At 47.9% G+C, this 21,535-nt stretch overlaps 1 protein-coding gene and 1 pseudogene across 1 annotated transcript in view; one reads left to right on the top strand and one right to left on the bottom strand.

The window, feature by feature from the left end:
* LOC140388558 (uncharacterized protein C3orf62 homolog) overlaps positions 1–9,178 on the top strand; it is a 38,309-nt gene extending 29,131 nt beyond the window's left edge. Inside the window, exon 3 of the mRNA XM_072472956.1 lies at positions 8,198–9,178. Coding sequence (XP_072329057.1) covers positions 8,198–8,451 — 254 coding nt within the window. The 3' untranslated portion in view covers positions 8,452–9,178. The remainder of the gene's footprint in view (positions 1–8,197) is intronic.
* Positions 9,179–9,338: 160 nt separating this feature from the next.
* Positions 9,339–17,445, bottom strand: LOC140388559 (glutathione peroxidase 2-like; annotated as a pseudogene).
* Between the last annotated feature and the right edge of the window lie 4,090 nt (positions 17,446–21,535).

Below are 21,535 nucleotides of genomic sequence, written 5' to 3'. Positions count from 1 at the left end.
CGTCGCACGGTGCGAGCCGAGGTCACGGGGGGAAGCCGAGGTCAGCCAGAGTTTGCTGACTTCTGGGAGCAACATGGGGGGAGTAATTACGCTAGCAGGGGATCTAGCGGGGGGGGGGGGTGGGAGGGGGGAATTACTGGGTTGCTGCTGCTGGGGAGAGGGGGGAGCTGGTATGGGAGAGGATGGGCGGGGGGGCACCGCCTGGGGGAGATACAGCTGCGTGGGAACTGGGTGAGGAGCTGGAAAAAGGTGATGGCTAATCGACAAGGGGGGGGGGGTAGGAAGCCCCCCAACTCGGCTGATCACGTGGAACGTGAGAGGGCTGAACGGGCCGATAAAGAGGGCACGGGTACTCGCACACCTTAAGAAACTTAAGGCAGATGTGGTTATGTTACAGGAAACGCACCTGAAACTGATAGACCAGGTTAGGCTACGCAAAGGATGGGTGGGGCAGGTGTTTCATTCGGGGCTAGATGCGAAAAACAGGGGGGTGGCTATATTAGTGGGGAAGCGGGTAATGTTCGAGGCAAAGACTATAGTGGCGGATAACGGGGGCAGATACGTGATGGTGAGTGGCAAACTACAGGGGGAGACGGTGGTTTTGGTAAACGTATATGCCCCGAACTGGGATGATGCCAATTTTATGCGGCGGATGCTAGGACGCATTCCGGACCTAGAGATGGGAAAGCTGATAATGGGGGGAGATTTTAATACGGTGTTGGAACCAGGGCTGGATAGGTCGAAGTCCAGGACTGGAAGGAGGCCGGCAGCAGCCAAGGTGCTTAAAGATTTTATGGAGCAGATGGGAGGTGTAGACCCGTGGAGATTTAGCAGACATAGGAGTAAGGAGTTCTCGTTTTTCTCCTATGTCCATAAAGTCTACTCGCGAATAGACTTTTTTGTGCTGGGTAGGGCATTGATCCCGAAGGTGAGGGGAACGGAGTATACGGCTATAGCCATTTCGGATCACGCTCCACACTGGGTGGACTTGGAGATAGGGGAGGAAACAGGAGGGCGCCCACCCTGGAGAATGGACATGGGACTAATGGCAGATGAGGGGGTGTGTCTAAGGGTGAGGGGGTGCATTGAAAAGTACTTGGAACTCAATGATAATGGGGAGGTCCAGGTGGGAGTGGTCTGGGAGGCGTTGAAGGCGGTGGTTAGAGGGGAGCTGATATCAATAAGGGCACATAAAGGGAAGCAGGAGAGTAAGGAACGGGAGCGGTTGCTGCAAGAACTTTTGAGGGTGGACAGACAATATGCGGAAGCACCGGAGGAGGGACTGTACAGGGAAAGGCAAAGGCTACATGTAGAATTTGACTTGCTGACTACAGGCACTGCAGAGGCACAATGGAGGAAGGCACAGGGTGTACAGTACGAATATGGGGAGAAGGCGAGCAGGTTGCTGGCACACCAATTGAGGAAAAGGGGAGCAGCGAGGGAAATAGGGGGAGTGAGGGATGAGGAAGGAGAGATGGAGCGGGGAGCGGAGAGAGTGAATGGAGTGTTCAAGACATTTTATAAAAAATTATATGAAGCTCAACCCCCGGATGGGAGGGAGAGAATGATGGGCTTCTTGGATCGGCTGGAATTTCCCAAGGTTGAAGAGCAGGAAAGGGTGGGACTGGGAGCACAGATCGAGGTAGAAGAAGTGGTGAAAGGAATTAGGAGCATGCAGGCGGGAAAGGTCCCGGGACCGGATGGATTCCCAGTCGAATTCTATAGAAAATATGTGGACTTGCTCGCCCCGGTACTGACGAGGACCTTTAATGAGGCAAAGGAAAGGGGACAACTGCCCCCGACTATGTCTGAAGCAACGATATCGCTTCTCTTAAAGAAGGAAAAGGACCCGCTACAATGCGGGTCCTATAGACCTATTTCCCTCCTAAATGTAGATGCCAAGGTCCTGGCCAAGGTAATGGCAATGAGAATAGAGGAATGTGTCCCGGGGGTGGTCCACGAGGACCAAACTGGGTTTGTGAAGGGGAGACAGCTGAACACGAATATACGGAGGTTGTTAGGGGTAATGATGATGGCCCCACCAGAGGGAGAAACGGAGATAGTAGTGGCGATGGATGCCGAGAAAGCATTTGATAGAGTGGAGTGGGATTATTTGTGGGAGGTGTTGAGGAGATTTGGTTTTGGAGAGGGGTATGTTAGATGGGTGCAGCTGTTGTATAGGGCCCCAGTGGCGAACGTGGTCACGAATGGACGGGGATCTGCATATTTTCGGCTCCATAGAGGGACAAGGCAGGGATGCCCTCTGTCCCCATTATTGTTTGCACTGGCGATTGAGCCCCTGGCGATAGCGTTGAGGGGTTCCAAGAAGTGGAGGGGAGTACTTAGGGGAGGAGAAGAACACCGGGTATCTTTGTATGCGGACGATTTGCTACTATACGTGGCGGACCCGGCGGAGGGGATGCCAGAAATAATGCGGATACTTGGGGAGTTTGGGGATTTTTCAGGGTATAAATTGAACATGGGGAAAAGTGAGTTGTTTGTGGTGCATCCAGGGGAGCAGAGTAGAGAAATAGAGGACCTACCGCTGAGGAAGGTAACAAGGGACTTTCGTTACCTGGGGATCCAGATAGCTAAGAATTGGGGCACATTGCACAGGTTAAATTTAACGCGGTTGGTGGAACAGATGGAGGAGGATTTCAAGAGATGGGATATGGTATCCCTGTCAATGGCAGGGAGGGTGCAGGCGGTTAAGATGGTGCTCCTCCCGAGATTCCTCTTTGTGTTTCAGTGCCTCCCGGTGGTGATCACGAAGGCTTTTTTCAAAAGGATAGAAAAGAGCATCATGGGTTTTGTGTGGGCCGGGAAGACCCCGAGAGTGAGGAAGGGATTCTTGCAGCGTAGCAGGGATAGGGGGGGGCTGGCACTACCGAGCCTAAGTGAGTATTATTGGGCCGCTAATATTTCAATGGTGAGTAAGTGGATGGGAGAGGAGGAGGGAGCGGCGTGGAAGAGATTAGAGGGGGCGTCCTGTAGGGGGACTAGCCTACAGGCTATGGTGACAGCCCCATTGCCGTTCTCACCGAGGAACTACGCCACAAGCCCGGTGGTGGTGGCTACACTGAAGATTTGGGGACAGTGGAGACGGCATAGGGGAAAGACTGGAGCCTTGGGGGGGTCCCCGATAAGAAACAACCATAGGTTTGCCCCGGGGGGAATGGATGGGGGATATGGAATGTGGCAAAGAGCAGGAATAACGCAACTGAAAGATCTGTTTGTGGATGGGAAGTTCGCGAGTCTGGGAGCGCTGACCGAGAAATATGGGTTACAAAGAACAAAGAACAAAGAAATGTACAGCACAGGAACAGGCCCTTCGGCCCTCCAAGCCCGTGCCGACCATACTGCCCGACTAAACTACAATCTTCTACACTTCCTGGGTCCGTATCCTTCTATTCCCATCCTATTCATATATTTGTCAAGATGCCCCTTAAATGTCCCTATCGTCCCTGCCTCCACTACCTCCTCCGGTAGTGAGTTCCAGGCACCCACTACCCTCTGCGTAAAAAACTTGCCTCGTACATCTACTCTAAACTTTGCCCCTCTCACCTTAAACCTATGCCCCCTAGTAATTGACCCCTCTACCCTGGGGAAAAGCCTCTGACTATCCACTCTGTCTATGCCCCTCATAATTTTGTATACCTCTATCAGGTCGCCCCTCAACCTCCTTCGTTCCAGTGAGAACAAACCGAGTTTATTCAATCGCTCCTCATAGCTTATGCCCTCCATACCAGGCAACATTCTGGTAAATCTCTTCTGCACCCTCTCTAAAGCCTCCACATCCTTCTGGTAGTGTGGCGACCAGAATTGAACACTATACTCCAAGTGTGGCCTAACTAAGGTTCTATACAGCTGCAACATGACTTGCCAATTCTTATACTCAATGCCCCGGCCAATGAAGGCAAGCATGCCGTATGCCTTCTTGACTACCTTCTCCACCTGTGTAGCCCCTTTCAGTGATCTGTGGACCTGTACTCCTAGATCTCTTTGACTTTCAATACTCCTGAGGGTTCTACCATTCACTGTATATTCCCTACCTGCATTAGCCCTTCCAAAATGCATTACCTCACATTTGTCCAGGTTAAACTCCATCTGCCATCTCTCCGCCCAAGTCTCCAGACACTCTAAATCCTGCTGTATCCTCAGACAGTCCTCATCGCTATCCGCAATTCCACCAACCTTTGTGTCGTCTGCAAACTTACTAATCAGACCAGTTACATTTTCCTCCAAATCATTTATATATACTACAAAGAGCAACGGTCCCAGCACTGATCCCTGTGGAACACCACTGGTCACAGCCCTCCAATTAGAAAAGCATCCCTCCATTGCTACCCTCTGCCTTCTATGGCCTAGCCAGTTCTGTATCCACCTTGCCAGTTCACCCCTGATCCCGTGTGACTTCACCTTTTGTACTAGTCTACCATGAGGGACCTTGTCAAAGGCCTTACTGAAGTCCATATAGACAACATCTACTGCCCTACCTGCATCAATCATCTTAGTGACCTCCTCGAAAAACTCGATCAAGTTAGTGAGACACGACCTCCCCTTCACAAAACCGTGCTGCCTCTCACTAATACGTCCATTTGCTTCCAAATGGGAGTAGATCCTGTCTCGAAGAATTCTCTCCAGTAATTTCCCTACCACTGAAGTAAGGCTCACCGGCCTGTAGTTCCCGGGATTATCCCTGCCACCCTTCTTGGTTGCCCCAAGGGAATGCATTTAGGTATATGCAACTGAGGGCTTTTGCGAGGCAACAGGTGAGGGAATTCCCGCAGCTCCCGACACAAGAGGTGCAGGACAGAATGATCTCAAAGACATGGGTGGGGGATGGTAAGGTGTCAGATATATATAGGGAAATGAGGGACGAAGGGGAGACTATGGTAGATGAACTAAAAGGGAAATGGGAAGAAGAGCTGGGGGAGGAGATCGAGGAGGGGCTGTGGGCAGATGCCCTAAGCAGGGTAAACTCGTCGTCGTCGTGTGCCAGGCTAAGCCTGATTCAGTTTAAGGTATTACACAGGGCACATATGACTGGAGCACGGCTCAGTAAATTTTTTGGGGTGGAGGATAGGTGTGCGAGGTGCTCGAGAAGGCCAGCGAATCATACCCATATGTTTTGGTCATGCCCGGCACTACAGAGGTTTTGGATGGGGGTGACAAAGGTGCTTTCAAAAGTAGTAGGAGTCCGGGTCGAACCAAGCTGGGGGTTGGCTATATTTGGGGTTGCACAAGAGCCGGGAGTGCAGGAGGCGAGAGAGGCCGATGTTTTGGCCTTTGCGTCCCTAGTAGCCCGGCGCAGGATATTGCTAATGTGGAAAGAAGCCAAGCCCCCGGGGGTGGAGACCTGGATAAATGACATGGCGTGGTTTATAAAGCTAGAGCGGATTAAGTTCGTCCTAAGGGGGTCGGCTCAAGGGTTCACCAGGCGGTGGCAACCGTTCGTCGAATACCTCGCAGAAAATAGACGGAATGGGAAAAAGAAGGCAGCAGCAGCAGCCCAGGATCGGCGGGGGGGGGGGGGGGGGGGGGAGGAGGAGGAACCAGAAGGACTCTCAGGGTTGTTAATATATACTGTATAGTATGTATAGGTCGTTGCTACAGATAATTATATATTGGACTGTTAAATTATATTTTTGGAGAGTGTTACTTGTGACAAGGCAGTTGCCAATTAGGGCTAGTTTTCATTTTTGTTATTTATTATTTATTCATTTTTTGTTTATAAAATAAGTCATTGTTATTTGTGTTGTTATAATATTGTGTAAAGGATGCACAATGTACTGTGTTGGTTGACCAAAAATTTTCAATAAAATATTTAATAAAAAAAAAAAGAAGCTCTACACCATCCAGGACAAAGCAGCCCACTTGATTGCTCCTCCTTCCACAAACATTCAAACCTTCCACCAAAATGCGCTGCAGTAACTCACCAAGGTTCCTTAGACAGCACCTTCCAAACCCATGACCACAACAATCGAGAAGGACAAGAACAGCAGATACCTGGGAACCTCACCACGTGGAGATTCCCCTCCAAGTAATTCACCACCCTGACTTGGAAATATATCGCCGTTCCTTCACTGTTGCTGGGGCAACATCCTTAAGCACCCTCCCTAACAGCACAGTGGGTATACCTCCATCTCAAGGACTGCAGCGGATCAAGAAGGCAACTCACCACCACCTTCTGAAGGGCAACTAGGGATGGGCAAGGGGCAGCACAGTGGCAAGAACTTCTGCCTACGGCGCTGAGGACCTGGGTTCAAATCCCGGCCCTGGGTCACTGTCGTGTGGAGTTTGCACATTCTCCCTGTGTCTGCGTGGGTTTCACCCCCACAACCCAAAGATGTGCAGGGTAGGTGGATTGGCCATGCTAAATTGCCCCTTAATTGGAAAAAAATAATTGGGTACTCTAAATTTAAAAAAAAAACTAGGGATGGGCAATAAATGCTGACCTAACCACCGACACCTACCCCGTAAATGATTTTTTTTAAAAAAATCAGCTCTTGCAAGTACTGAAATAGGCTACTTAATCAGTACTGCCACCTCTCCTCCTTTCATTCCTCCCCCATCTTGCCTAATTACCTGGTATTCATGATTATTTAATACTGAATCCTGCCCTTTTTTGGTGCAAAATCTTTCATATAGCCATAACATCATATTCCCAGGTGATTTACACTTGCAGCCCAAACCGCACTCTGTGTATTTACATATATGTACTGTAAACCTAATTTAGACCGAATTGCCTTCCCTTTCTTTTCTGATCCCACCTATTTTTTTTACTCTGGCATGATCTGACTTTCTTAATCCTTTGTTTCTTCTTTCAAATGTTACATCCTGGTTCTCAACCCTCCTGTCAAGTAAGTTCAAAGCCTCCCCAGCATTAGCAAACCATCTGCAAGAACATTTGTCCCAGCTCTGTTGAAGTGCCAAGCTATATGATTTGTATTGGTTCCACCTCCCAAGAAGTGGTCCCAATGTCCAAGGAATCTAACGCCCTCACTCCTGCACCATTTCCCCAGCTATGCAATCATCTTCTATCCACTTAATTCTATACTCACAGATACATAGCACTGGGACTAATCTGGAGATTATTACCTTTCAGGTCCTGCTTTCTTGTCACCTTCCTAGATCCCCAAACCTTGCCTCTACAGGACATCATTCACCTTTCTACCTATATTGTTGGTATCATTATGGACCACAACCATTAGCTGTTCATCCTCCTCCTCTCAAAGTGCTATGCAGCTACTTAATGACATCTTTAACCTGGCAGCAGGGAGCTATCATAACATCCTTCATTTGCATCTGTAGGAGCAGAAACACCTGTCTTTTCCTCACAACAGTAGAATCTCCTAATTCTATCCATTTCCCAACCTTCCTACTGCCCCTGTACAACTGAGATAGATACCTGTGGTGTTGTGGACTTGACACTGGCTGCATTTCCCTGATGAATCGTCACCCTCACCATGAATACCAGTTGGAGAGCAAGATGCATTCTGGGTGCTTTCTTAACTACCTGCCTTGTTTCACTTTGACTGCCTGGCAGTCACCCATTCGTTCTCTGCTAGCATAGCCTCAATCAGCAGAGTGACGTCATCCAGAAACATGCAGTCCACATAGTTTTCAGCCTTGTGGTTACACTGCAATGACCCCAGCTGCTGTTACTCAAGCTCTGAAACCCTGCACGAGCTCCCCCACTGAATGACACATTCTTAACAAGAGGTTATCCAGGACCTGTGTCCTGGTGTTCTCACGTGGAACAGAATGTGCATTGCCTGGACTGAGATGTCCTGCCATGACTTTATCTGTTTATTAGTTATGTAAACTAAACACTAATAAATTAACAACTTAATGTTTAATTTTTAAAGCTTCAACGTTTAGTATTGGAACAGTACATCCGCTCTACCTCTGTTCCATTAAGAGAACTTCTAATCTTCCCTAGTTTCTAATAATTACTTTAGCTTACATCTATTTGTTCTATCCATACTAACCTGTATTAACAAATCAAACAATAAAAACTTTTCACTTTAAGTTTGAATTATATGTTTTAATCAAACCACTGTTTTCTGGTACAACAAATATGATTGTCCCACCTTGAAAATACTTATTGGTTTACAGATATCTAAGTAGGCAGCTTTGATTACTTTATTTTACAATTGTTCTACCATATTTAACTAATGCCTTATATTTTAAGAAAGCACCAGTATTCGAACGCTTGAAGCCTTGGCAGGAAAGCTGGAACCTTTAAGCGAATCCTGTCTATCTCCCTCTCAATCTGCTGGGTCAGTATCTGCAGAAGACACTCTGGCCCTATTCTTTGCAGATCCACCCTATAGCCCAATAAAGAAAGAACCACACATTGGGAAATACAGAGTCTCAGATGATGACAACCTGATTAATATTGTCTTGGACATGGAGGAGGATTACAACTTGTTGAAAAAGTTATAGATCGATAGATATAAATATATAAAGTGATTGGTTAAAAGGAACACCAAATGCTGAGCATACTCTAATATTGCATCTGACTGGTCTGGAAGTTAGGAGAGACTATTTAAAATTGTCTTCCAGTTGGGATTCGTTCTCAGCCTTTTACAGGAGCACGGAAATCAACTGAAAATGCCAAATGATTTGCAGAAGCAATTACTTTTTTAAAGATGTTTTTTTAGACAACTGGCCAGGCGAATGTTGGAGTGAGGATATTAAAAATGATTATTACCATTCTGCTCTTGACTAATGCTCTGCCTGTGAGAATCAACAAATCAAAAATACCTAAGTACAGTCGCAATTGGCATTCAGGATGAAACAGAAGACATACATTTGGTCCAATCCCTTTATGGAGTGAGAGCTGTGATTGCCTGTCTTCTGTACAGAAGGTCATTGACACCCCACACTGATCGATTTACACAACTTTGGAAGGATAACTAGGGACCGTCTCAAGTCATTCGGAAGTCCCTTACTATTTTATGTTGTCCAGCTACATGAGGTAAGCGAGAAGGCGCAGTTTTCAACACAAGTAGTCCGAGCTCAGTATGATAACGGACACTCCCCTATATTTAAAAACATGGACAAATGTATTAAATACACTATATATAAAAGGTCATGTAATATTGCAAATATGTAAAACAGTTGCATATGTTAAATGAATCGTTTTGTGGAATAAAAAGTGTTGGTTACACATGTTGGATCTTATGATGTCATTTCCCAAGCACAGAATTAATTCCTAGCCGGAAAACACACATGTTCAGTCGGGAACTTAAGATTTCATGCTAACACGAGAACAAGTTTCTGCCAGTTATATACAGCCTAACTCTGAACAAGTAAGCAAGTGTCAGAGATTTTTTTTAAATCAAACCAAATTTATTTAGAGCGTCCTTTCTGTTACGTTGTGTTGTGTTGTTGTTACCTGTTAGACCTTTACAAGATGCTTCAAGTGCTCTTCAGTTAACCGTTCAAAAAGCACCATCATATAGTAAATTGCCTAACAACAGACTTGACTCATCAGGATCAGCAAGGGATCTTCTTTTATTCAAATGGAGAACATCTGCGTCTTTTTCGTTTGCAAGGAGCGCAAGTCTAAAACAAGGGACAGACCTATTAGATTAGCACAAAAACAATCCAGAGGATCTAATCAGCAGAATTCTACAGTTCACAACTGGCAGGTTTACGGGTGGAGCCTAGGATGGCTGTCTGCCTTTGCCACAATTGAGGCCCTTAAGTGGCAAAGAACTTCTTTCTGTCATGAGAGCCCTCACAATTACCTGGTCATGGGCTCAGGTACTTAGAATCTGGGGACTGGACATTGCTGGGTACACAGAGCTTTTTAAAAACTTAATTTACAGGGTGTATGCGTCACTGTTTAGGCCTGCATTTATTGTCCACCCTTAGTAACCGTCCAGAAGATAGTGGTGGACATATACGGGTGGCTGGGAGAGCAGGGCAAGGTGTTGGTGGAAAGGACTAAGCGGAAATGGGAGGGGGATAGGATGGGGCCTCTGGTGTGAGGCGATGCGGCAAGTGAACTGAACATCCTCCTGTGCTAGAATGAGCTTGATTCAGTTTAAAGTGATGCACAGGGTGCACATGAGACGGATACGGATGAATGGGTTCTTCCCGGGGTGACAGATGGCTGTGAGACGTTTGGCAGAGCCGGCGAAGCATGTTCACATATTCTGGGGTTGCAAGAAGTTGGGAGAGCTTCTCGGAGGTAATATTTGGGAGCTACCGAGGATAGTGGGGGCTGAAGTGAATCCCCATGATGGCGATCTTTGGGATTTTGGAGGTGCTGGAACTGCTGGAGGGGAATGGGACTGATACCGTGGCCTTTGCCTCGCTGATTGCCCGGCGATGGATTCTTTTGAATTGGAGGTTGGATACACCACCGGGGGTTGCGGCTTGGCTAGGGGATCTGTCCGAGTTTTTACGGGGAAAAGATTAAATTTGCGTTAAGGGGGTCAGAAGAGGGTTTTGAGGCCGTTCATGATGATATTTGGGAGCTGTTCATCGCGGTGGGGGGGAATGGGGAAAAACTGTTAACTCTGATCTTGTTGGAATGTACAGTAAGAAGTCTTACAACACCAGGTTGTTGGAATGTGATGTTATTGTTTATGTTTGGAATAAAATATTTTTCCCAAAATAAGTAATGAGCGTCTTTCTTGAACCTGAGGTGTCGGTACACCCACAGTGCTGTTAGGGAGGGGAATTCCAGGATTTTGACCCAGTAATAGTAAAGGAACGGCGATATATTTCCAAGTCAGAATGGCGAGTGACTTGGAGGGGAACTGCAGGTGGTAATATTACCAGGTATCTGTTGCTCTTGTCATTCTAGATGGTGTTATTCTAGATGGCAGTGAATTCCTGCAGTGCATCTTGTAGATGGTACACAATGCTGCCACTGTTCTTTGGTGGTGGGAGGGATTGAATGCTTGTGAAAGGGGTAGCAATCAAGCAGGCTGTTTTGTCCTGGATGGTGTTGAACTTCTTGAGACTTTTGGAGCTGCACTCATCCAGGCTAGTGGACAGAATTCCATTCACTCCTTGATTTGTGCCTTATAAATGGTGGAGAGGCTTTTGGAAGTCAGGAGGTGAGTTAGTAACTGCAGGATTCCTGGCCTTTGTTGTGCTCTGCTAGCCACAGTATTTATATGGTTAGTCCAGTTCAGTTTCTGGGAGATTCAGCAATGATCCTGCTATTGAATGTCAAAGGATGATAGTTAGATCCTCTCTTGTTGGATGGAGATGGCTATTGCCTGGCATTTGCATGGTGTGAATGTTACTTGCCACTTGTGAGCCCAAGCCTGGATATTGTCCAGGTCTTGCTGGCCAATTAGATTCCACAAGACATTAAATGCCTGCAGGACTGTCCTGTTTGGTGGAGTGAGGCCGTCAACTCTTCAAAATTCTGCCTACGTATCTTATATTTGATACTGTCTGGCTTATGATTCAATACTTTACAGATACACAGTTCTGGACTAAACTTGTATACCCATCATAGCAAAATGTCTTGCGTTAACATACCGCCACAATTCAACAAAGTACAGGTACATATTTTACAGTTTTAAAATTCATTATTATCGAACCTTTCGCAAAAGAAGTTTGATGTCGTCTGCCATGTCAGTGGAGACAAAAAGTTTACTGTATCGCTTGTATGGCTCTCCATCTCCCCCAATGAGAAACTTCTCGAAGTTCCAGGAGATATCATTCCGAAACACTGGACTCCAAACAATGAACTTGGGATCACCCATTAAGATGCGTGGTTCGTCTTGAGGTTGAGGCAATCTCTCTTTCAGAAACGTGAAGATTGGATTTGCATTTGCACCATTCACCAGGGTCTTTTCAGTCATGAAGAAATTTGGCTCAAAGCCATTGCCTGGACGTACAAACTTCAATGCATTAAGAATCTCATCATTTTCGTTGTTCTCCTACAAAACCATTGGCAAAACAAGGTCAACAACAAAATTATTTGGCACGTCGACCTCATTCACCCATTCTTTAAACGTTTGGGAAATTGCGTGGCTGATCAGGATTTCCTTATGGAGGAGAGATTAAGGAAACTTGGCCTGTATTCTCTAAAGTTTCCAAGAATGAGAGGTGATCTCATTGAAACTTACAGAATTCTTACAGGGCATGACAAAGAAGACATTTCACCTGGCTGATGAATCTACAATCAGGGGACACAGACTCAGGATAAGATACAAGCCATTTAAGACCGAGATGAGGAGGAATTTCATCACTCAGATTGTGGTGAACCTTTGGAATTGTCTACCCCAGGGGGCTGTGGTATCTCAATCACTGAGCATGTTTAAGACAGAAATGGATAATTTCTGGATTTTAATGAAATCAAGGGACTGGGGGTAGCACGGGGAAAGTGGCATTGAAGTAGGTGAATCAACCATTATCATTCTAATTAAATGGGCTGAATGGCCTACTCCTCCGTTCCTATGTTCCTAGTTCTGCAACATTTTGACAAGCAGCTACATTTCCATTTTAGGCAAGTTCTATTGCACCATTTTCCCTGGATGATAATGCCAATATCCTTTTTGAATCAAGGTTGGTTGCCGGACAAACAAGCCTTTGAGAAGTTGGAATCTTGTTGAAAACCCAGCAACCCCTTAAAGCCCACAAAACAGGAGTCTTGGAAATGGATAACCAGGGCAGCACAGTGCACAGTGGTTAGCGCTGCTGCCTCACGGCACTGAGGTCCCAGGTTCGATCCCGGCTCTGGTTAACTCTGGGGCAGCACAAGGGGCAGCACGGTAGCAGAAGTGATTAGCACTGTGGCTGCACAGCGCCAGGGTCCAAGGTTCAATTCCCTGCTGGGTCACTGTCTGTGCGGAGTCTGCACATTCTCCCCGTGTCTGCGTGGGTTTCCTCCGGGTGCTCCGGTTTCCTCCCACAGTCCAAAGACGTGCAGGTTAGGTGGATTGGGCATGATAAATTGCCCTTAGTGACCAAAAAGGATAGGAGGGGTTATAGGGTTATGGGGATAGTGCTTAAGTGGGTCGGTGCAGACTCGATGGGCCAAATGGCCTCCTTCTGCACTGTATGTTTTATGTTCTAACTGTTTGTGTGGAGTTTGCACATTCTCGCGTGTTTGCATGGGTTTCGCAACCACAACCCAAAGATGTGCAGGGTAGGTGGATTGACCACGCTAAATTGCCCCTTAATTGGAAAAAATGAATTGGGTACTTTAAATTTATAAAAAGAAATGGATAACCATTTAGAGAAACTGATACTACCATGAACATTCATTCTCTCAATTTAGATTATTCTCAAGTCAATAATGTAATCAATTGTACATAACAGCCTTTGAGACATGCAATAAGGTTATACAAAAAAACAAGTCTCCCCGGGAACCTTGAACGAATCCTTGCAACGCTGGCAAAACATCATTTTCGGCCAAGCCATGTCTGTATGAACTGTAGGAAGGGAACTCATTCCTATTTTACACTTTGGATTAAAATGAGAAGTCTGGTCTAAACACTTTACACTTCAAAGAATTAAACAATAAACGTAACATAGGAACAACAGTAGGCTGTTCAGCCCCTCGAGCCTGTTCCCTCGAGCAGTGAGATAATGGCTGATCTGTGACCTAACTCTATATGCCCGCCTTTGGCCCATGTCCCTTAATATCTTTGCTTAACAAAAAATTATCTATCTCAGATTTAAAATTAACAACTGATCTAGCACCAATTGTCGTTTGTGGAAGAGAGTTCCAAACCTCTAACACCCTTTGTGTGAAGATATGCTTCCTAACATCTCTCCTGAATGGTCTGGCCCTCATTCTTAGACTATGCCCCCAAGTTGTAGAATCTCCAACCAGTGGAAATGGTTTATCTACCCTGTCTTTTCCTGTTAATATCTTGAAGACTTAAATTCTAGAGAAAACAGACCTAATTTGTTTAATCTCTCCTCATAACTTAACAAGGCAAACAAGACGCTGCTTTTAGGTGAAGTTAAACATGACAAAAACAAATTGAGAATGCAGATAAACACTTCGAAATGACATGGCAATGGGAGAAAATTCCAAATAGACCGAGAGCGGGATTCTCCGTTGGGTGACGACAAAATTGGGAAACGTGACTGGACAGGGAATCGGTTCCGACTCTGAAATCGTGGCGAGCCGATTTGACGCGCGATCACATTTTCTCTGTCACCTCGACAGCGGCGTCAATGCTGTCTGGAATGCATGTACAGTAAACACCGTTTCCATATCATTCGCGGGCTCGACCCAGTATTCTCCGGGGCCTCCGCAATTCTCCGCCTCCGAGGGGTCGAGTTCCCGAAGGCGTGGTTTACTTGTGCTTTTAAAAATCGTGAAACCAGCGTATTGGCTGCTGAGAGAGAGAGAGAGGAGGTAGGACATGGAAACCATGGGCTGCCGGGCCAGATACTGGCCAGGCTGGCAGGGTGGTGGTGGGGGAGGGAGGAATGGGCTCAGTGGCCGGGGTGAACCTCACGGGACTGGGACGGTGTCCAGCCACAGACCGCTATCGCTGCGGCCTGCAAGGCAGCTATCTTGCTGCGCACCCCACTCACCACCCACCTTGACCCCTGATTCTGCAGAGTGACACCACCCTCCGTAGGGGGGAATGGGCTCAGTGGCCAGGGTGAACCCCACAGGACTGGGACAGTGTCCAGCCACAGACTGCCGTCTTGCTGCGCACCCCACTCACCATCCACCTTGACCCCTGATTCTGCAGAATGACACCACCCTCTGTCATTTCCCCCCTCCCACCTAGCCGTCACCCGCCAGTTGGGCAGCACGCAGCCCATTTAAGGGCAATGCCCATTGTAGCTCCTACAGAGGGCACAGGGTGGGAGCAGCTGTCAAGGACAGCGCCATCCAATGGTTTCCCTGGCATCAGGGACGGGCGCCAGGGCTAGAGTCCCCACAGTGCTGGGCGACAAGGGGGCCAGGGGTGCGGAGATGGGGGGAACATGCGGGGACAAAGACTGCAGTGCCAACCGGGGCCACCATGTAGCCCGTTGGACCTGTTTTGGCACGGGGGTACGCACCATGCTAACATGTCGGCCTTTCACCCCCTGCAGACAATAGATATTGGAATTCTATCAGAAATGATGGCTTTCCTGCTAGTCGCCGCAGCCGTGGGAGATGCCCTGCGGCTGTACGAGCTGGCGCTGCTCGAGGTGGAGGAACCTGCAGCAGTGGAGCATGCAGCAGTGGAGCGTGCAGCAGTGGAGCGTGCAGCAGTGGAGCGTGCTCCAAAGGAACAGGTGGCAGCCAACCAGGATGGAGAGCTGGCCGCCCAACAGGCCGAGGAGGGGCTGCATGAGGCCTTGTGTGTACTAATAGCACCTGCCATTCCACGATAACGGTACATCAGGGGTGGAGGCAGCCGGTTGTGATTCTTGCCCTGCGACTTGGGTTCCCGTTGGTAGGCGTTTTCTGGGGCAACCGGGCATGGATGGGCCTGGCTGCTGGTCGGGCATCCCAGGTGGCGTGGTGCTGCTCTGTTCGGCCCATTGGATGTGCCAGGGACAGGGACGGGTCGAGGACGGGGGGTGAGTCCGAAGTGCTGTGGTGTTCTGGCACCTCCCTTGCGGGGGTCACCGACACTGGCGCATCACCTCCTACCTCGGGGTGCCCAATGGCAACCCGGGCTGCTCCATGGGGGTGTGAGTGGAGCTATCCCCTGAGGCTCCCCTGCCACCTGGCACTGCTAGTCCTGGAGGCCAGCTCTGGTCTCGACCAGGGTCTGCATGGTCATGGCCATGTAGCACAGGGAACATCTCCATCTGGGACTGCGCCACGTCACCCATTAACTGTGCCACCACCTTCTGGGTCTGTGTCACATCAGCCAGTGACTGTGCCATCTCCCTCTGGTACTGGGCCACCTCCCTCTGTGTCTTTGTCATGTTGGCCAGCACCTGGGCAATGCTGTTGACATTCCCAGTCATGGCCTGCTGTGACTGGGCTATGCTCAGAAGCGCCGCTGCAATTTCCAGGTGTCTCTGGCACATGGCTGACTGTGAGGCGGCAATCCTGTCCTGGGCCTCAGCCAGAGCCTGCACAGAATGCCCCAGGTCTTGAACATGCTGCTCCATAGCCAAAACCCTCGCCCCCCCCCTCCCACATGCCTCCACCGTGGATGCCACCCTGGGTGGCTCACCATGGGCAGCACCAACTCCTGCTCCATTGGACTCGAGCTCTGAGGTGTCCTGAGTCTTGGGCAGATGGCTGGAATCTGGTGGCCTCAGTGGCCAGGGCATCCGGCCATGGCAGCCAGCATGTGGTGCAGGGTGGGGGTTCGGCCGCCCACCGGGTGGGATGAGTGTCGTGTTATGGGTGTGTGGGAAGGAATTTGGTGCCAGAGGCACAGTACTGCCATCTCACCCTGGCCGCCCTGAGGCAGTTGTGCAGTTGTATCCGGCATTGTTGGCCGTTCCAGATGGTGTTGCTGGTGGCGCTCACCGCCTCTGTCACCTGTGCCCAGGCATGGCGGCATCTGGCAGCCTCCTTCCCGGACCGGGCATCAGGGTTAACCGCCTCTCCTCCACCCCGTCCAGGTGGGTCTCCAGCTTGGCGTCAGTGAAACTTGGGGCCGCTCTCCTTGCTGCCATCTTGATGGCTGGGATAGTGTGTGTGGGGAGTGAAGTGTCAGCCTCCTAAGTGTCAATCGCGAAACCAGCAAATCCGGCACCGTTTCTCATTGGAATCACTTGTGTTCCACGTGGCGCCGGTGCGAACAACTGATTCAACAGTCACTGAATCGGTCCAGGTGCGGCGCCAGTTTTGCTGTTGTGGAACTCCACGAATCCTTAGTCTCAGGAACGGAGAATCCCGCTGCGTATTTCTGAACCACATAAATATAAAAATAACGCATCTAATAGTCTATATAAAGCAGGGTTTTAAAACTTAATATAGCTTTGAAATTAGCAATGTTGCGAGAACCAAATCAATAATTTAAGGTATTAGCTTTTTTAAAAAAACAAATTGTAGTTTGAGGTTTCAGGACAACACAAATCAGTTAATATGGGGGGGGGGGGGGGGGGGGGGGTGATATCTAGTTAAATACAATGAAGAAAAAACGACACACTTGGTAACCGAACTGGTTGCAGGGAAAGCCAATCACCACGAACCCCTGCTTGCCAAAGCATTTCTGGAGCTGGTTCAGATGGTGATAATCCCTGCTGGTCGAGCTTCAGAGAGAGGCGACGTTTACGATCAGAACCACCTTTCCTTTCAATGTGGAGAAGTTTAGGATCTCGCCATTGAGAAGTTTAGCGGAAAATCCATAAAATTTCTTTTCACAGCCGGCCATCTTCTGCAGCACCTCTAATCCCGTCCGCTCTGAATGTTACTGGGGAGGTGGTGGCAAGTGTCTCAATGTATCCAGTCACAAAGGAAACCTCCAGCTAAAGTACTGATGTACAGAGAATACTCTTAAGATATATTCACAGCCTGGATAAGCTATAAACACGGTTTGAGGTTAGTAAATATATGGGGTTAATTAGTTTATTTGTGAGTGGCAAAGATACGTCAAGGGGAAATTATCACATCAATTGTTTACGTAGGCAGTTGTGTTAATCAATAGATTTAATCCCCCATCCCCCCGCCCCCGTCCGCCAGCCAGCCAGATCAGCAGAAACTGCTACCAGACTGGGGTTTGCCCCATGTAGTTTCAAGGGAATTTTCTTGCAAATGTTCGGTCCAGATGCTTATAATTCCCCACATGGCCAGGGCCCCGTCCACCGATCAGCTGGGGCTCGTTGGCTTGAGCAAGGGCCACCTGACAAAAAAAATGTGCAAAGTAATAAGTGGTTACGGTGCTGGTGATTCAAAAGTGTGGACTAATCGTTCCAGAGGCGACTTGAGGTTTCACAATCTAGCTGGGAAATGTGTCGATTCAGTTAATAAACAAATCTGGAGATGAAACTGCTACAACGTTTAGTATAATGATAATGTCTATGGAGTTTGCGCGTTCTCCCCATGTGTGTTTCCTCCGGGTGGTCCGGTTTCCTCACACAGTCCAAAGATGTGCAGGTTAGGTGGATTGGACATGCTAAATTGCCCCTTAGTGTCAAAAGATGTGTAGGTTAGGTGGGGTACAGGGTTATGGGGATAGGGTAGGGGAATGGGCCTAAAGATGCTCTTTCAGAGGGTCAGTGCAGTCTCGATGGGCTGAATGGCCTGTTGGGGTTCTATGGATAACCATGTAAACTATTGGACTGTCATCAACCCAGGTGGTTTACTGGTGTCCTTTAGCAAAACAAATCTTACATTCTTATAATCTCTGGTCTATGTGAGTCCAGACCCATAGCAATGACATTGGCTCATAGACATAGAATTTACCGTGCAGAATGAGGCCATTCGGCCCATTGAGCCTGCACCAGCCCTTGGAAAGAGCACATAAACCCACACCTCCTTCCCATAACCCAGCAACCCCACCAACACTTTTTTAAAAAAAAAATTTTATTAAAGGTTTTCATAAAATATCAATAACAAAGTGAGAAAAAAAAAAGAACCCAACAGGGTTAAGTACAAAACACAGTCCAGAAAAGCAACCCTTCATACCCCCCTTACAAAAATAAATTAACATTAACACCCCAACTTAACACAACCGGTATGTACACCCCCTCAGGCCCTTCAGTGTAAATAACAAAAACAATAATAAAGTAAACCCCCCCCCCCCGAGCTGCTGCTGCCATTGACCAATGTCTATCGTTCTGCCAGGAAGTCTAAGAACGGTTGCCACCGCCTAAAGAACCCTTGTACCGACCCTCTCAAGGCAAATCTCACCCTCTCCAATTTAATTTCACCCTCTCCATATCGCTGATCCAGGATTCCACGTTTGGGGGCCTCGCATCCTTCCACCACCCAACACCTTTGACACTAAGGGCAACTTAGCATAGACAATTCACCTAACCTGCACGTCTTTGGACTGTGGTAGGAAACTGGAGCACCCGGACAAAACTCACACAGACACGAGGAGAGCATACAGACTAGCCACCTAAATTGGCCAACTCCCGATTTAAAATGGCGAACGGCAAAGGCAGATGGGAAAGTCAGCCAACATAGACAGAAACCAGCAGCTGCAGGTTTGCTGTGTATTTACCTCTGCAAAGGCCAGACAACATCGATACCAGCGACCATCAGCATAACAATGTAACAGCCATCTGCATACTGATGAACAATCCCCGGGAACAATGAGCAACATTTAGACACATAAAGCAAAACCAGACTCTTCGGCGCCAACAGGAGCCAACACAAAGGAGGTGAACGAGCACCTCAAGACCGCCCATCGATCAGGGAACCGCTCCAGTATTGGAAAAATCGAACCAAGCGATGGAGACAAAGTCCAATCACTTGGGACCAGGTATAGGGTCTGCCCCGAAAGGCGGGAAGCCCCTGGGGACTATAAGAGTTAAGCCCCAAGTTCAAATCGCTCTCTTCAGCTCCTCTTCACCTCTGCGTCCTGCCCGGGTCACCCAGCAACACGAACCAACATTGACCGTGACCGGTGCAGTGACGACCGACAGAAGTAAGCCTTAATTCAACACTCGCTACGAGACAGGCGCTCCTAGCTACCAATCCGTACCAACTTCGAATCCCGCAGACTCAGAACCCAACCGAAAGGCCATTTGTTCCCCTGACCTGGTGGGCCAGTCCGAAGTTAAGTATGGCGCTGTCAGCTGTAGAAGTAGCTTAGACGTAGAATTTGAGCATGAGTAGCGATTACTGTGTATAATAAATGTGCTTTGATTTAAATCTTACTAATCGGTGTATTGGGTTATTGATCATTATTCGGACTTGAACTTCGTGGCGGTATCATAAAGATACCTGGCGACTCGAGAGCAAAGGTAATAAAACAGAGCAATTGAACCAAGGAGAAAATCAGCAACAAGGCTCCGCACAGACAGCGACTCAAGCTGTGAATCGAACCTGGGACTTTGGAGCTGTGAAGCAACAGTGCTAACCACTGTGCTATCGTGCTGCCCAATGCTCTCTGAAATGGCAAGCCACTCAGAGAGCAATTGAGGAATGGGCAGTAAATTCCGGTTTTGCCAGTGATCCCCACATCTTGTGAAGAAATAAAAGACTTTTAGAATGTTCCAATCAAATGAAAATAATGACAAAATTGGCATTAGTTCCCACTTTGTCAACCAAATCAGGATTCTATTATTGATGTCTACAACAAAGGGTGGCATGGTGGCGCAGTGGTTAGCACTGCTGCATGCACCGCTGAGGACCGGGGTTTGGTCCCAGCCCCGGGTCACTGTCTGTGTGGAGTTTGCACATTCTCCCCGTGTCTGCGTGAGTTTCACCCCTGCAAAGATGTTAGGTTAGGTGGATTGGCCACAATAAATTGCCCCTTAATTGGAAAAAAATAATTGGGTACTCTAAATTTATTTTTAAAAATTGATGTCTACAACTCATTCTGTAGTCTACACTGATTTGCAAAGGGCTAGCTGGGCATCAACAAGATGATAGAAGAAACAGGATGAAAAAGCAACTACCCCCCCCCCCCCCCTACACAGCCATGGACCTTACCAGTCCTGAAGCTACACATTGCATGTTTTAGTCAGGCCTGGGAGTATTTCCATTCAGCCCATAACCACCTCCCCTCTGCACTGGGTAACCACAGCATCATCGAGGTCTACAGCACAGTAAATGCTGTAAATTGGCCAATCACGAATGCGCTGGTCAATATCAACCATTCTAATCCCATTTTCCAACATTTAGCCCATAGCTTTGTATATCTTGGTATCACAAGTTGACATTTTAAAAAATAAATTTTGAGTACCCAATTCATTTTTTCCAATTAAGGGGCAATTTAGCGTGGCCAATCCACCTACCCTGCACATCTTTGGGTTGTGGGGCGAAACCCACGCAAACACGGGGAGAATGTGCAAACTCCACACAGACAGTGACCCAGAGCCGGGATTGACCCTGGGACCTTAGTGCTGTGAGGCAGAGTGCTATCCACTGCGCCACCGTGCTGCCCTACAAGTGCACATCTAAATATTTCTTGAATATTATGAGGGTCTCTGTCTCCACCACCCTTTCAGGCAGCAAGTTCCAGACTCCCACCACCCTCTGGCTGAAAAAGTTTTTCCTCACATCCCCTCTAAACCTCCTGTCCCTTACCTTAAATCTATGCCCCCTGGTCATTGATCCCTCCACCAAGGGGAAAGATTTCTTCCTGTCTACTCCATCTATGTCCCTCATAATTTTATACACCTCAATCATGTCCCCCCTCAGTCTCCTCTGCTTCAAGGAAAACAACTCCAGTCTATCCAATCTCTCTTCATAACTAAAATCCAGCTGAGATTATTTCCTGGTAAATCTTCTATGCACCCTTTCTGATACTATCACATCCCTCCTATAATGTGGAATTCAGAACTGCACACAGTACCCAGCTGTGGCATAACTAATGTTTTATACAGTTCCAGCATAACCTCCCTGCTTTTAAACTTTATGCCTCGGCTAATAAAGGCAAGTATACCATATGCCTTCTTCACCACTTTATCCACCTGCCCTGCTACCTTAAGGGACATGCACACCAAGGTC

This window comes from Scyliorhinus torazame, chromosome 13 (assembly GCF_047496885.1).
Source record: "Scyliorhinus torazame isolate Kashiwa2021f chromosome 13, sScyTor2.1, whole genome shotgun sequence".
NCBI lineage: Eukaryota > Metazoa > Chordata > Chondrichthyes > Carcharhiniformes > Scyliorhinidae > Scyliorhinus > Scyliorhinus torazame.
The sequence above is the reverse complement of the archived record's forward strand: the minus strand, read 5'-3'. Positions and strand labels throughout refer to the sequence as shown.